The following is a 15,280-nucleotide window of genomic DNA, read 5'->3' as shown; positions in this document are numbered from 1 at the left end:
ATTCAGCTTCGCCTTTGTTCACCAATCAAAGGACCTTCTTCCTTAGGGATTCAACCCATCACCCACTGAAGCAGTGCATCAATGGTTCAGTTCCCCAAAAAAGGTTATTATTGTCAGCATCTAATTTAAGGCAATACTGCCTGTTGGTTTTGTTTATAAACATGTACAGTATACGAGTTTCTCAATATGTATCTAAGTTCTTGCCCAGAAAATTTCAGACGAGAAATTTAAGATACTTTGATAAATTATGTGTAAAAAGTGTGTTTTACATGAAATTAAAAAAGAAAAAAACTGTGTTCAAAGGCTGAGAGGCATAAAGAATTTATCTAAAGCTTACTACAGCTACTAACAAACTATCAGAATTACTATGCAGTTATCCAAAGAAAAAACTTACTAAGGAACTTTGCTCTATTCACCATAAAGGTAATTCTGATTCTGCATCAAGTGTTTAAAAAATTGTTCCAATCATGCACCTGCCACAGAGATACGCGAGAGGTCCTTGTTTGGTAACTTCATATGATAAATCTGTAGTCATAGATTAAGATATCAATGCCACTTTATAGCTGCCAAATGCAAGACTTTCAGTCATTTCGAAGAATATTCTCTACTTGACAGTAATGTCATACTTTGCATAGAGGAAAAAATGCCAAATCAAATACATTAAAAGATTTTGTTTGCAATAATAAAAAACACTAACTCTGCTACACAGTTCAAGAATCATTCTATCAATCTTCTTTAGAGCTAACATTGTGCTAAGAGAAACTACTCTTCGTAAACGAGATCACAACAGCAACGTCAATAGCTTCACCTATTGTTTACCAGGAAGAACAAAATGAGACCTTGAATAAAATTTATTGGAAAGCCAGCACAAATATCCTATTGCTTATCAAGAAGGCTAGGGTCACCTTCGCTAGCGGATCCACAAAAATTTCATTGGGGGAGGCCACCAATTTTCATATTATACATACATACAATATACATACGTGTGTTCATGTATGTATGTATATAGATATATATATATAGATAGATAGCTATATAGATACAGCTTTTTCAAATTAAATGCGAGATGATATTGAGCGCCAATATTGAATGAAATTCTTGTGTTGTCAAAGAATGGTCCTGTGTGCTTCGGAGGCATAATAATCAAATGAATTCCATTCCAAAAGATCTTATTTTGCCAAAGAATTACCTTGAGTTTTTTTAATAAAATGATAGAATGTGTAGTCTTTCTCAATACTGATTTTATTTTGTCAAAGAATGGGCATATGCACTGTAATGGGATTATTACGTTCTTAATAGGGAAAGTAATTAACCAAATAATAGAAAAACATTCGTCGATATACCATCCTTAAATGATCTCTTTTGTGCTTAGCAAAATGGATATATTTCACTGTTCTACGCCATTTACAAACAAAGCCGCGTTGGTTATTATTTCTCAGGGGTTCAAAGTAAAATTCTTTTATTAATGCAGTTTAGTTTTATTACGGAAAACAAGACATCGTTTTGTAACAGAGAATCCTATGTCAACTGGCTTCACGATTTGAAAAAGTTCTCCACTGGCGATGCGTTCACATGGCTGCCAGATGTGCGATAATTAACAGACGTTCTCTTGATGCTAAGGAAGTGTACAGTCGAGGGGAAGCCACAATGTCACAAATCGGTCCTGCAAAGAAGAAAATCAGAAAACAAATCACATTAAAGTGTGCTTATCTCTAAGTTAATTCCCTCACATCGAACTCCCATTGCACATTAAGCCAAAGGAACACAATTCTCAGTCATAAAAGAAGTTTCATTTGTACATTTATCAAAATAACTCTTGAAACCTGTAGAAGATTTAAGGATTGAAAAGCATTTCTTATATTTCAAGTATTGAATCATTCTTACGCTTACACAGATTGTTCAATTAAGATATACGACATAAGACAACTACGTACATTTTACATCTCTTACCATAGAGCATACCAGAGTTATTAGTAGTCGGCAATAGCACTTCTGATGTACAGATACTCGTCCGCGTCAAACAGAAGAACGTCCAGACACTTTTCAAAGACATCGTTTACGAAGCAGTCAGTCCTGAAAACAGAGCCATCAAGACGTTTCATTAAGCTTTCTGAATCACATTATTGCAAAGTTAGCAAGATGGATATTCACTGTCAACAGTAACTAGACAAGTGGAAACATCGCCCTTACCTGCATTCTCCCTTAATGTAAGGCTTACGGTAGAGGTTTGTGCACTCGTCGCACACTTTGTCCAGTTTATTATAAAGGACTTTGCTGAACTGGAAGCCCTGACAGGACTCGCCATAGGATCTCTTGGCAACTGCCCTCCTATTGGCCATGTGTCCAAGAAGAGAAGGGGAAGAAGAGGAGGAGGAAGAAGAAGCGGGAGCACATGATCCTAGGCCTAAACACAAGACCAAAATGATGGCAGCCACAGCAGAATATATCTGGAAATAGACAAATTATGTTATCGATTGGACACCTGACTTTGGAAATTGATTTTCTAGATACAAATGATTGGATATTAACCAGGTGAGCATCTAGAGGGAAAAGGAGGAATTTACAGCATTATATATGAACACTGTGTTTGTGAAGTTTTGGTCATTGTTTGTTTAATTGGAAAATAAAAAGTTAGGAGCATCTGGATTTTGGTAGGGGCAGGTGAGCAGTTTGTGTGCTCAGTGTCTAGTACGAAATGTTCAGTGAAGGCTTGTAATCAAAGGGAAAACCATGAATTGCTAAAATAAAGAACCCATGTGACACTTTAGGAAATGCTTGGTGTAAAAATCAGTTCAATCAAAGGAACAATTCCAACGAGGAAAGTTCAACTTGTGTGTGTAAATTAAACTGTGAATGGTTTTAGGAATGAAGGGGCTATTTCTCTCATTTGTATTTTATTAAAACGAATTTATTCCACATGAACTTTTCCATGAATGAAAAAAATGACTCACTGAGGGGGGGTCTTTTCTTAGATTATAAGACATAACTACGCAAGAGTTTTTCTGTTTTATGCATTCATTATTTATCTTCTCTGTAAATGGTACTAAGTTATGTACTAACTTCGCTTGAAAGCCATTGAATAATGTTCCAGATAAATGAAATAAATGACTCCAATTCCAGCCGTGTTAACGAAGTACTGAAAACCTCGTAGGTCGATGTTTTACTCTTAAAAAATCAAGCTTTCTATAAATTTTATGAATGAACAATGCGGCGACCCTTCAAAACCAATAATTATCGGAGCACGTCCCTTTAAACTTAAGCCTAGAGCTAAATAACTCGAAACCCAGAAAAATTTCTTCTTTTTCTTCTTCTTACCAAAGCCTTGCCAAACATGGTGGAGAGGCTGTCGAGACAGAAAGTGGGAAAGACGAGAGGCGGTTGTTTCCCTTCTTGAAGCCAAAGGCTCACTGCTGGTCTGATGTGCCGCCAAGTGTCCTTATATTGGAGGTGACCTCTCTTGTGAAGGCAATTAAAAGTCGATATCAGTTGATTGGGGCAATTAAGGCTCGTGTTTGAGCAATAGTCTGGCAGTTAGGTTTCCTCCAAGTGCTTTATTCTGTGTGCTTGGAGTCAAACACTCTGCGGTTTCTTCATTAAAGGTCTTTTTCATGTTTTGTTTCGTCATTTTTTTAAAGCTAACGTATTTAAATCCACACAAACCACTCGAATAATTTACAGTAGCGACTGATCGCATTGAAAGTTTATACATTACACCGTTGGTTACCATAGAAAAAAAAAGTAGGCCTTGCAAGCTACTAACAATCCTTCGTGTAGTCAATTATAAAATAAGTTGCAAAGCTACTACTAACACAATCCTTCGTGTTTTATAAAATCTCAATTATAAAATAATGTAAAATAATGGAAAACATAACTCAAGAGTAAACTCTAATTCATTGCAAAACACCGAGATTCGTAACCCTAAGGCCAATTAGCTCCTTGTAGGAAAATAAAATTAGAAACAAAATTCCTACATAAATAACGGGCCTCGAACAGCAAAGCAAGAAGCCAAAACAATGCCTTTGTTCACCGAGCAATCATTCCTTTTTACTCCTTTCTTTCACCTCTTTAGCGCCCTCCTTTAGCGAATACGTGGAAGACAGCAAAAGGAGGAAAAAGTGGGGAGGAAACAGAAGGATGTTTCTGAGAATGAAGAAAAGGCGAAATCGATTCAAGAATTTCCTTCGGTGTCCATCAGACTTTTCCTTAAATGGCAAAGTTTCCCCTCTCATTGCCTTTCATTGTGACGTGTGCTAATGTCATTCTCTCGACAGGAAGATAACTTTTATGAAAACTCATAGAGAGGAAAATGTAATGTTTACAACCACCATTTAGGGGCGTTAGCAAGGAATCGCTCCTTAGATAACTTTAGCATAGAAGGGAAAATGTATTTCCAGTTTCAATCATTTCTTCAAGAATTTCATCATACAGTCGAAAAGTTTCATACAGTTTCAAGGACCTAAGTCAGTGCCCTTGTTCTTTTGATAACTTCACCATACAATGATAAACCACTTTCAGTTTCACGAATATATATTTTTTATTATTATTTTCTTCTACCTAAAGTGGAAAGGTGCTTCAAGATTCAAAGACGTGTCAATGAGTTAATTCTTTAGATAGCTCCGGTATTAAATAATGAAAATTTGCCTTTAGTTTTAATGGCAGCGGGGAATTAATATATATATATATATATATATATATATATATATATATATATATATATATATATATATATATATATATATATATATATATATATATATTTCGATTTAAGAAAAAAAGGCTCCTTCATGCTCCAAGGACATTTGAAAATCATTTTATTCCTTAAGTAACTGTGAAAAGGTTCAAGTTCAACAGGTGAAGATTTAGAACTGTCGTGTGAGGTCAATGATCCCCTTTAATTTCAGAGACATTTGGATATGATTTATTCTATTGTATAGCTTGGAGGAGGATTAAAAGGTTTTTTCGTTCTTCAAGGATGTTAAGCAATGATTCTATTTTTCTATAAGTAAATTCAGTATGCATGCAAAATCCCCTTAGCTTTAAGGAAATTACGTGATAAAATTATTTTTTTCCTTTTTGGTAACTTCATCAGGAGCAGAAAGGCATATTTTAAAAGACGTTATATAATGAATGTACTTTTTAATGAAATACAAATGCCGTATAATACCTTCTGTAGCCTAGTAGTAGGTAACCTCTTACCAAATTTCTCCTCCTAGGCCAATATGAAGACCTGCCGAGGTAAATGTTCAATTCCTCTCCGGATTTTCAAAATATTTCCGTGGATATCACATAAAAAAAATTATTATAACTGAAAAACTAAACATTTATTGTGTGGCAGTTATACTTCCATAGATATGCTAACAGTGACCAGTGAATTTCATAATTCTTTATGTTTGCATAAAGACCTGGCAGGAACCAAAGCCTGTTTCAAGTTTGTGTGTAAATTAGTTCATTTTATGGGTACGATTTGACCAAATCTTTATGTTGGGAACCGATAACTCGTTACAACTTACGAAATCTTACCACTACACTAAAATGAGTCATGGGCTCTTAACAAACTTGCGCATTAGATAACGTCACGTACTCTTTCCCAGCAATTGTTAAACAAGAGGATAGGTGAATAGATAAATTGAAAAACAGTTGAATTACCTCCCTGCTATTCAGCTTTGCCTTTGTTCACCAATCAAAGAACCTTCTTCCTTCAGGATTCAACCCATCACCCACTTAACCAGTGCATCGATGGTTCACATCCCCAAAGAAGGTTATTATTGTCAGCATCTAATTTAAGGCAATACTGCCTGTTGGTTTTGTGTATAAACATTTACAGTATACGAGTTTCTCAATATGTATCTAAGTTCTTGCCCAGAAAATTTCACACGAGAAATTTAAGATACCTTGATAAACTATGGTGGAAAATGTGTGTGTTTTCCATGAAAATTAAAAAAAACAGTTCAAAGGCTGAGAGGCATAAGAATTTATCTAAAGCTTACTACAGATGCTAACAAACTATCAGAATTACTATGCAGTTATCCAAAGAAAAACTTACTAAGGAACTTTTGCAATATTCACCATGAAGGTAATTCTGATTCTGCATTAAGTGTTTAAAAAATAGTTCCAGTCATGCAACTGCCACAGAGATACGTGAGAGGTCCTTGTTTGGTAACTTCATATGATAAATCTGTAGTAATAGATTAAGATATCAATACCACTTTATAGCTGCCAAATGCAAGACTCTTAGTCGTTTCGAAGAATATTCTCTACTTGACAGTAATGTCATACTTTGCATAGAGGAAAAAATGCCAAATCAAATACGTTAAAAGGTTTTGTTTGCAATAATAAAAAAACACTAACTCTGCTACACAGTTCAAGAATCATTCTGTTAATCTTCTTTAGAGCTACCATTTTGCTAAGAGACACTGCACTTCCTAAGCGAGATCACAGCAGCAACGTTAATAGCTTCACCTATTGTTTACCAGGAAGAATAAAGTGAGGTTTTGAATAAAATATATTGGAAAGCCAGCACAAATATCCTATTGCTTATCAAGAAGGGTAGGGTCACCTTCACTAGCGGATCCAGAAAAATTTCATGGGGGCAGGCACCAATTTTCATACTATACATACATACAATATACATACGTGTGTTCATGTATGTATGTATATAGATATATAGATAGATAGCTATATAAATACAACTTTTTCAAATTAAATGCGAGATGACATTGAGCGCCTGTTTTGAATAAAATTCTTATGTTGTCAAAGAATGGTCCTGTGTGCCTCGGAGGCATAATAATCAAATGAACTCCATTCCAGAAGATCTTATTTTGCCAAAGAATTACCTTGAGTTTTTTAATAAAATAATAGAATGTGTAATCTTTCTCAATACCGATTTTATTTTGTTAAAGAATGGGCATATGCACTGTAATGGAATTATTACATTCTTAATAGGGAAAATAATTAACCAAATAATAGAAAAACATTCGTCGATATACCAAACTTAAATGATCTCTTTTGTGCTGAGCAAAATGAATATATTTCACTGTTTTACGCCATTTACAAACACAGCCACGTTGGTTATTATTTCTCAGGGGTTCAAAGTAAAATTATTTTGTTAATGCAGTTTAATTTTATTACGGAAAACAAGACATCGTTTAGTAACAGACAATCCTACGTCAACTGGCTTCATGATTTGAAAAAACTCTCCACTGGTGACACTCTCACATAGTTAGCAGATGTGCGATAATTAACAGGCGTTCTCTTGATGCTAAAGAGTGTACAGTCGAGGGGAAGTGTCACAAAGTCCTGCAAAAAGAAGGAAAACAAATCACTATAGCTTATCTCTAACTTAATTCCCTCACATCGGTTCCCTGCAAAAAAGAAGAAAAACAGAAAACAAATCACATTAAAGTGTAAGGACTTTCTCAAAGTTAATCATCGACGTTCCCATTGCACATTGAACATAATTCTCGGACGTAAAATAAATTTCATTTGTACATTTATCAAAATAACTCTTGAAACCCGTAGAAGATTTAAGGACTGAAAAGCATTTCTTATATTTCAAATGTTGAATCATTCTTACGCTTACAGATTGTTCAATTGAGATATACGACATAAGACAACTACGTACATTTTACATCTCTTACCATAGAGCATACCGGAGTTCTTAGTAGTCGGCAATAGCACTTCTGATGTACAGATACTCGTCCGCGTCAAACAGAAGAACGTCCAGACACTTTTCAAAGACATCGTTTACGAAGCAGTCAGTCCTGAAAACAGAGCCATTAAGACGTTTCATTAAGCTGTCTGAATCATATTATTGCAAAGTTAGCAAGATGGATATTCACTGACAACAGTCACTAGACAAGTGGAAACATCGCCCCTTACCTGCATTCTCCTTAATGTAAGGCTTGGTAGAGGTTTGTGCACTCGTCGCACACTTTGTCCAGTTTATTATAAAGGACTTTGCTGAACTGGAAGCCCTGACAGGACTCGCCATAGGATCTCTTGGCAACTGCCCTCCTATTGGCCATGTGTCCAAGAAGAGAAGGGGAAGAAGAGGAGGAGGAGGAAGAAGAAGCGGGAGCACATGATCCTAGGCCTAAACACAAGACCAAAATGATCGCACCCACAGCGGAATATATCTGCAAATAGACAAATTATGTTATCGATTGGACACCTGACTTTGGAAATTGATTTTCTAGAAACAAATGATTGGATATTAACCAGGTGAGCATCTAGAGGGAAAAGGAGGAATTTACAGCATTATATATGAACAGTGTGTTTGTGAAGTTTTGGTCATTGTTTGTTTAATTGGAAAATAAAAAGTTAGGAGCATCTGGATTTTGGTAGGGGTAGGTGAGCAGTTTGTGTGCTCAGTGTCTCGTACGAAATGTTCAGTGAAGGCTTGTAATCAAAGGGAAAACCATGAATTGCTAAAGTAAAGAACCCATGTGACACTTTTGGAAATGCTTGTAAAATCAGTTCAATCAAAGGAACAATTCCAACGAGGAAAGTTCAACTTGTGTGTGTAAATTAAACTGTGAATGGTTTTAGGAATGAAGGGGCTATTTCTCTCATTTGTATTTTATTAAAACGAATTTATTCCACATGAACTTTCCATGAATGAATAAAATTACTCTGTTGGGGTCTTTTCTTAGATTATAAGACATAACTACGCAAGAGTTCTTCTGTTTTATGCATTCATTATTTATCTTCTCTGTAAGTAGTACTAAGTTATGTACTAACTTCGCTTGAAAGCCATTGAATAATGTTCCAGATAAATGAAATAAATTACTCCAATTCCAGCCGTGTTAATGAAATACTGAAAACCTCATAGGTCGATGTTTTACTCCGAAAAAATTAAGCTTTCTATAAATTCTATGAATGAACAATGCGGCGACCCTTCAAAACCAATAATTATCAGAGAACGTCCCTTTAAATTTAAGCCTAGAGCTAAATAACTCGAAACCCAGAAAAATTTCTTCTTCTTCTTCTTACCAAAGCCTTGCCAAACATGGTGGAGATGCTGTCGAGACAGAGTGGGAAAGACGAGAGGCGGGTTATTTCCCTTCTTGAAGCCAAAGGCTCTCTGCTGGTCTGATGTGCCGCTATGCGTCCTTATATTGGAGGTGACCTCTCTGGTGAAGGCAATTAAAAGTCGATATCAGTTGATTGGGGCAATTAAGAGTCGTGTTTGAGCAATAGTCTGGCAGTTAGGTTTCCTCCAAGTGTTTTATTCTATGTGTTTACAGTCAAACACTCTGCGGTTTCTTCATTAAAAGGTCTTTTTCATGTTTCGTTTTCGTCCTTTTTTTTTAAAGCCAATATATTTAAAAGCACACAAACCATTCGAATAATTTACAGTACCAACTGATCTCATTGAAAGTTTATACACTACACCGTTGATTACCATAGAAAAAGTAGGCCTTAATAACTTTCCCGTAGTACCTTAAGTTGCAAACACTACTAACACAATCCTTCGTGTTTTATAAATCGCAATTATAAAATAATGGAAAACATAACTCAAGAGTAAATCTAATTCATTGCAAAACACCGAGATTCGTAACCCTAAGGCCAATTAGCTCCTTTTAGGGAAATAAAATTAGAAACAAAATCCTCTATAAATAACGGGCCTCGAACAGCAAAGCAAGAAGTCAAAAAATGCCTCTGTTCACCGAGCAATCATTTCTTTTTGTTCCTTTCTTTCACCTCTTTATGTTCGGGAGAACAACTTGGCCCTCGTTCAGCGAATACGTGGAAGACAGCAAAAAGGAAAAAGTGGGAAGGAAACAAAGGATGTTTCTAAGAATGAGCAAAAAGCAAAATCGATTCAAGAATTTCCTTCAGTTTCCATCAGACTTTTCTCAACTTAGGCAAAAGTTTCCCCTCTCATTGCCTTTCATTGCGACGTTTGCTAATGTCATTCTCTCAACAGGAAGATAATTTTTTATGAAAACCCGTAGATATGAAAATGTAATGTTTACATCTACCATTTTAGGGGTAATAGCAAGGTTCGCTCCTTAGATAACTTTAGCATACAAGGGAAAGTTCATTTCCAGTTTCAATCTTTTCTTCAAAGAACTCATACAGTCGAAAAGTTTTATACAGTTTCAAGGACCTAAGTCAGTGCCCATATTCTTTACATAACTTCACCATACAGTGATAAACCACTTTCAATTTCACGAATGTATATTTTTTTATTATTATTTTCTTCTACCTAAAGTGAAAAGGTGCTTCAAGATTTAAAGACGTGTCACTGAGTTTATTCTTTAGATAGCTCCGGTATTAGAAGAAAATTTGCCTTTAGTTTTAATGACACTGGGGGAATTAATCTATATATATATATATATATATATATATATATATATATTGGGGGAATCAATACTTGTTTTATATATGTAATATTCGAATTCAGATAACTTCGGGAAGTCTCCTTCATGCTCCAAGGGCATTTGAAAATCATTTTATTCTTCAAGCAACTGTGAAAAAGTTCAAGTTCATCACGTGATGAATTTAGAACTATCGTGTGAAGTAAATGGTCCCCTTTAATTTCAGAGATATTTGGATATGATTTATTTTTTATTGTACATCTTGAAGGAGGATTAAAAAGGCTTTTCCGTTCTTCAAGGATATTAAGCAATGATTCTATTTTTCTATAAGTAACTTCAGTATGCATGCAAAATCCCCTTAGCTTTAAGGAAATTACGTAATAAAATTATTTTTTCCTTTTTGGTAACTCCATCAGAAGCAGAGAGGCATATTTTAAAAGACGATATATAATGAATGTACTTTTTAATGAAATACGAATGCCGTATAATACCTTCTGTAGCCTAGTAGTAGGTAACCTCTTACCAAATTTCTCCTCCTAGGCCAATTTGAAGACCTGCCGAGGAAAATGTTCAATTCCTTTCTGGATTTTCAAAATATTTCCGTGGATATCACATAAAAAAAATTATTATAATTGAAAAACTAAACATTTATTGTATGGCAGTTATACTTCCATAGATCTGCTAACAGTGACCAGTAAATTTCATAATTCTTTATATTTGCATAAAGACCTGGCAGGAACCACAACCTTTTTCAAGTTTGTGTGTAAATAAGTTCATTTTATGGGTACGATTTGACCAAATCTTTATGTTGGGAACCGATAACTCGTTACAACGTACGAAATCTTACCACTACACTAAAATGAGTCATGGGCTCTTAACAAACTTGCGCATTAGATAACGTCACGTACTCTTTCCCAACAATTGTTAAACAAGAGGATAGGTGAATAGATAAATTGAAAAACAGTTGAATTACCTCTTTGCTATTCAACTTCGCCTTTGTTCACCAATCAAAGGACCTTCTTCCTTCAGGATTCAACCCATCACTCACTGAAGCAGTGCATCAATGGTTCACATACCCTAAAAAGGTTATTATTGTCAGTATCTATTTTAAGGCAATACTGCCTGTTGGTTTTGTGTATAAACATGTACAATATACGAGTTTCTCAATATGTATCTAAGTTCTTGCCCAGAAAATTTCACATGAGAAAATTATGATACTTTGATAAATTATGATGTAAAAAGTATGTTTTACATGAAAATTAACAAAAAAAAACTGTGTTCAAAGGTTTAGAGGCATACAGAATTTATCTAAAGCTTACTACAGCTACTAAAAAACTATCAGAATTACTATGCAGTTATCCAAAGAAAAAACTTACTAATAACTTTGCACTATTCACTATGAAGGCAATTCTGATTCTGCATCAAGTGTTTAAAAAATAGTTCCAGTCATGCAGCTGCCACAGAGATACGCGAGAGGTCCTTGTTTGGTAACTTCATACGATAAATCTGTAGTAATAGATTCAGATATCAGTGCCACTTTATAGCTGCCAAATGCAAGACTTTCAGTCATTTCGAAGAATATTCTCTACTTGACAGTAATGTCATACTTTGCATAGAAGAAAAAATGCCAAATCAAATACGATAAAAGGTTTTGTTTGCAATAATAAAAAAACCCTAGCTCTGCTACACAGTTCAAGAATCATTCTATCAATCTTCTTTAGAGCTACCATTTTGTTAAGAGAAACTACACTTCGTAAACGAGATCACAACAGCAACGTCAATACCTTCACCTATTGTTTACCAGGAAGAATAAAATGAGGCTTTGAATAAAATTTATTGGAAAGCCAGCACAAATATCTTATTGCTTATCAAGAAGGCTAGGGTCACCTTCGCTAGCGGATCCACAAAAATTTCATTGGGGGAGGCCACCAATTTTCATATTATACATACATACAATATACATACGTGTGTTCATGTATGTATGTATATAGATATATAGATAGATAGATAGCTATATAGATACAGCTCTTTAAAATTAAATGCGAGATGATATTGAGCGCCAATATTGAATTAAATTCTTGTGTTGTCAAAGAATGGTCCTGTGTGCTTCGGAGGCATAATAATCAAATGAACTCCATTCCAAAAGATCTTATTTTGCCAAAGAATTACCTTCAGTTTTTTTAATAAAATGATAGAATGTGTAATCTTTTTCAATACCGATTTTATTTTGTCAAAGAATGGGCATATGCATTGTAATGGAATTATTACGTTCTTAATAGGGAAAGTAATTAACCAAATAATAGAAAAACATTCGTCGATATACCAACCTTAAATTATCTCTTTTGTGCTTACCAATATGGATATATTTCACTGTTTTACGCCATTTACAAACAGTCGCGTTGGTTATTATTTCTCAGGGGTTGAAATTAAAATTCTTTTGTTAATGCAGTTTAATTTTATTACGAAAAACAAGACATCGTTTTGTAACAGAGAATCCAATCCTGTCAACTGGCTTCATGATTTGAAAAAGCTCTCCACTGGTGACACTTTCACATAGTTGCCAGATGTGCGATAATTAACAGGCGTTCTCTTGATGCTAAGTGTACAGTCGAGGGGAAGCCACAGTGTCACAAATCGGTCCTGCAAAGAAGAAAAACAGAAAACAAATCACATTAAATTGTGCTTATCTCTAAGTTAATTCCCTCAGATCGAACTTCCCATTGCAAATTAAGCCAAAAGAACATAATTGGCGGACGTAAAACAAGTTTCATTTGTACATTTATCAATATAACTCTTGAAACCCGTAGAAGATTTAAGGATTGAAAAGTATTTCTTATATTTCAAATGTTGACTCATTCTTACGCTTACACAGATTGTTCAGTTAAGATATACGACATAAGACAACTATGCAGATTTTACATCTCTTACCATAGAGCATACCAGAGTTATTAGTAGTCGGCAATAGCACTTCTGATGTACAGATACTCGTCCGCGTCAAACATAAGAACTTCCAGACACTTTTCAAAGACATCGTTTACGAAGCAGTCAGTCCTGAAAACAGAGCCATTAAGACGTTTCATTAAGCTGTCTGAATCACATTATTACAAAGTTAGCAAGAAGACAACGCATCACTGTCAACAGTTACTAGACAAGTGGAAACATCGCCCTTACCTGCATTCTCCCTTAATGTAAGGCTTGCGGTAGAGGTTTGTGCACTCGTCGCACACTTTGTCCAGTTTATTATAAAGGACTTTGCTGAACTGGAAGCCCTGACAGGATTCGCCGTACGATCTCTTGGCAACTGCCCTCCTATTGGCCATGTGTCCAAGAAAAGAAGGGGAGGAAGAAGAAGCGGGAGCACACGATCCTAGGCCTAAACACAACACGAAAATGATCGCAGCCACAGCAGAATATGTCTGGAAAAAGACAGATTATGCTATTGATTGGACACCTGACTTTGGAAATTGATTTTCTAGATACAAATGATTGGATATTAACCAGGTGAGCATCTAGAGGAGGAAGGAGGAAATTAAAGCATTATACATGGACAGTGTATTTGTGAAGTTTGGGTCATTGCTTGATTAAAATGGAAAATAAAAAGTTAGGAACATCTGGATTTTGGTAGGGGGAGGTGAGCAGTTTGTGTGCTCAGTGTCTCATACGAAATGTTCAGTGAAGGCTTCTAATCAAAAGAAAAACCATGAATTGCTAAAATAAAGAAGCCATGTGACACTTTAGGAAATGCTTGGTGTAAAAATCAATTTAATCAAAGGAACAAATCCAGCGAGGAAAGTTCAGCTTGTGTGTGTAAATTAAATTGCGAATGGTTTTAGTAATGAAGGGGCTATTTCTGTAATTTGTATTTTATTAAAATGAATTTATTCCACATGAACTTTTCCATGAATGAATAAAATGACTCTGTGGGGTGTCTTCTCTTAGATTATTAGACATAACTACGCAAGAGTTTTTCTGTTTTATGCATTCATTATTTATCTTCTCCATAAATAGTACCAAGTTACGTACTAACTTCGCTTGAAAGCCACTGAATAATGTTCCAGATAAATGAAATAAATGACTCCAATTCCAGCCGTGTTAATAAAGTACTGAAAACCTCATAGGTCGATGTTTTACTCCCAAAAAAATCAAGCTTTCCATAAATTCTATGAATGAACAATGCGGCGACATAATTCGAAACCCAAAAGATTTTTCTTCTTCTTACCAAAGCCTTGCCAAACATGGTGGAGATGCTGTAGAGACAGAAAGTCCGAGAGGCGGTTGTTTCCCTTCTTGAAGCCAAAGGCTCACTGCTGGTCAGATGTGCCGCTAAGTGTCCTTATATTGGAGGTGACCTCTCTTGTGAAGGCAATGAAAAGTCGATATCATTTGATTGGGTCAATTTAAGGCTCGTGTTTGAGGAATAGTCTGGCAGTTAGGTTTCCTCCAAGTGTTTTATTCTATGTGCTTGGAGTCAAACTCTATGCAGTTGCTTGATTAAAAGGCCTTTTTCATGTTTCGTATTCGTCTTTTTTTTTTAAAGCTAAGGTATTTAAAAGCACGCAAACCAGTCGAATAATTTACATTAGCTACTGATCGCATTGAAAGTTTATCTATTACACCGCTGGTTAGCATAGGAAAAAAGTAGGCCTTGATAATTTTCCCGTAGTCCCAAAAGTTGTAAGCACTACTAACACAATGCTTCGCATTTTATAAACCGCAATTACAAAGTAACGGAAAACATAACTGAAAAGTAAACTCTAATTCATTGCAAAAACACCGAGATTCGTAATCCTAAGGCCAATTAGCACCTTTTGAGGAAATAAAATTAAAAACAAAATTTTTCCATAAATGTCGAGCTTCAAACAGCATAAGACAAACAGTGCCTCTGTGTATCTAGCAATCATTATTCTTATTCCTTTCTTTCGCTTCTTTATGTGGAGGCCGTCGGGACGAGCAACTTG

General features: G+C 35.3%; 3 protein-coding genes across 3 annotated transcripts; all 3 read right to left on the bottom strand.

The window, feature by feature from the left end:
- Positions 1-1,490: 1,490 nt before the first annotated feature.
- LOC136840493 (crustacean hyperglycemic hormone-like) lies at positions 1,491-3,395 on the bottom strand. Its single transcript, XM_067107155.1, has 4 exons — positions 3,316-3,395; positions 2,191-2,447; positions 1,951-2,073; positions 1,491-1,663 (listed from the first exon to the last, which is right to left on the bottom strand). Exons 1-3 carry the CDS (start codon positions 3,331-3,333, stop codon positions 1,971-1,973), a joined length of 378 nt encoding a protein of 125 aa, XP_066963256.1. The 5' UTR covers positions 3,334-3,395; the 3' UTR covers positions 1,491-1,663; positions 1,951-1,970.
- A 4,494-nt stretch (positions 3,396-7,889) lies between these two features.
- On the bottom strand, positions 7,890-9,009 carry LOC136839948 (molt-inhibiting hormone-like). Its single transcript, XM_067106221.1, has 2 exons — positions 8,992-9,009; positions 7,890-8,135 (listed from the first exon to the last, which is right to left on the bottom strand). Exons 1-2 carry the CDS (start codon positions 9,007-9,009, stop codon positions 7,890-7,892), a joined length of 264 nt encoding a protein of 87 aa, XP_066962322.1.
- A 3,759-nt stretch (positions 9,010-12,768) lies between these two features.
- Positions 12,769-14,724, bottom strand: LOC136840492 (crustacean hyperglycemic hormone-like). The gene is made up of 4 exons (XM_067107154.1): positions 14,542-14,724; positions 13,494-13,738; positions 13,251-13,373; positions 12,769-12,962 (listed from the first exon to the last, which is right to left on the bottom strand). The coding sequence occupies exons 1-3, from the start codon at positions 14,557-14,559 to the stop codon at positions 13,271-13,273; spliced, it is 366 nt and encodes a 121-aa protein (XP_066963255.1). The 5' UTR covers positions 14,560-14,724; the 3' UTR covers positions 12,769-12,962; positions 13,251-13,270.
- Between the last annotated feature and the right edge of the window lie 556 nt (positions 14,725-15,280).

The sequence above is a fragment of the Macrobrachium rosenbergii genome, chromosome 7 (assembly GCF_040412425.1).
Source record: "Macrobrachium rosenbergii isolate ZJJX-2024 chromosome 7, ASM4041242v1, whole genome shotgun sequence".
NCBI lineage: Eukaryota > Metazoa > Arthropoda > Malacostraca > Decapoda > Palaemonidae > Macrobrachium > Macrobrachium rosenbergii.
This window is presented reverse-complemented; position numbering and strand designations above follow the sequence as displayed.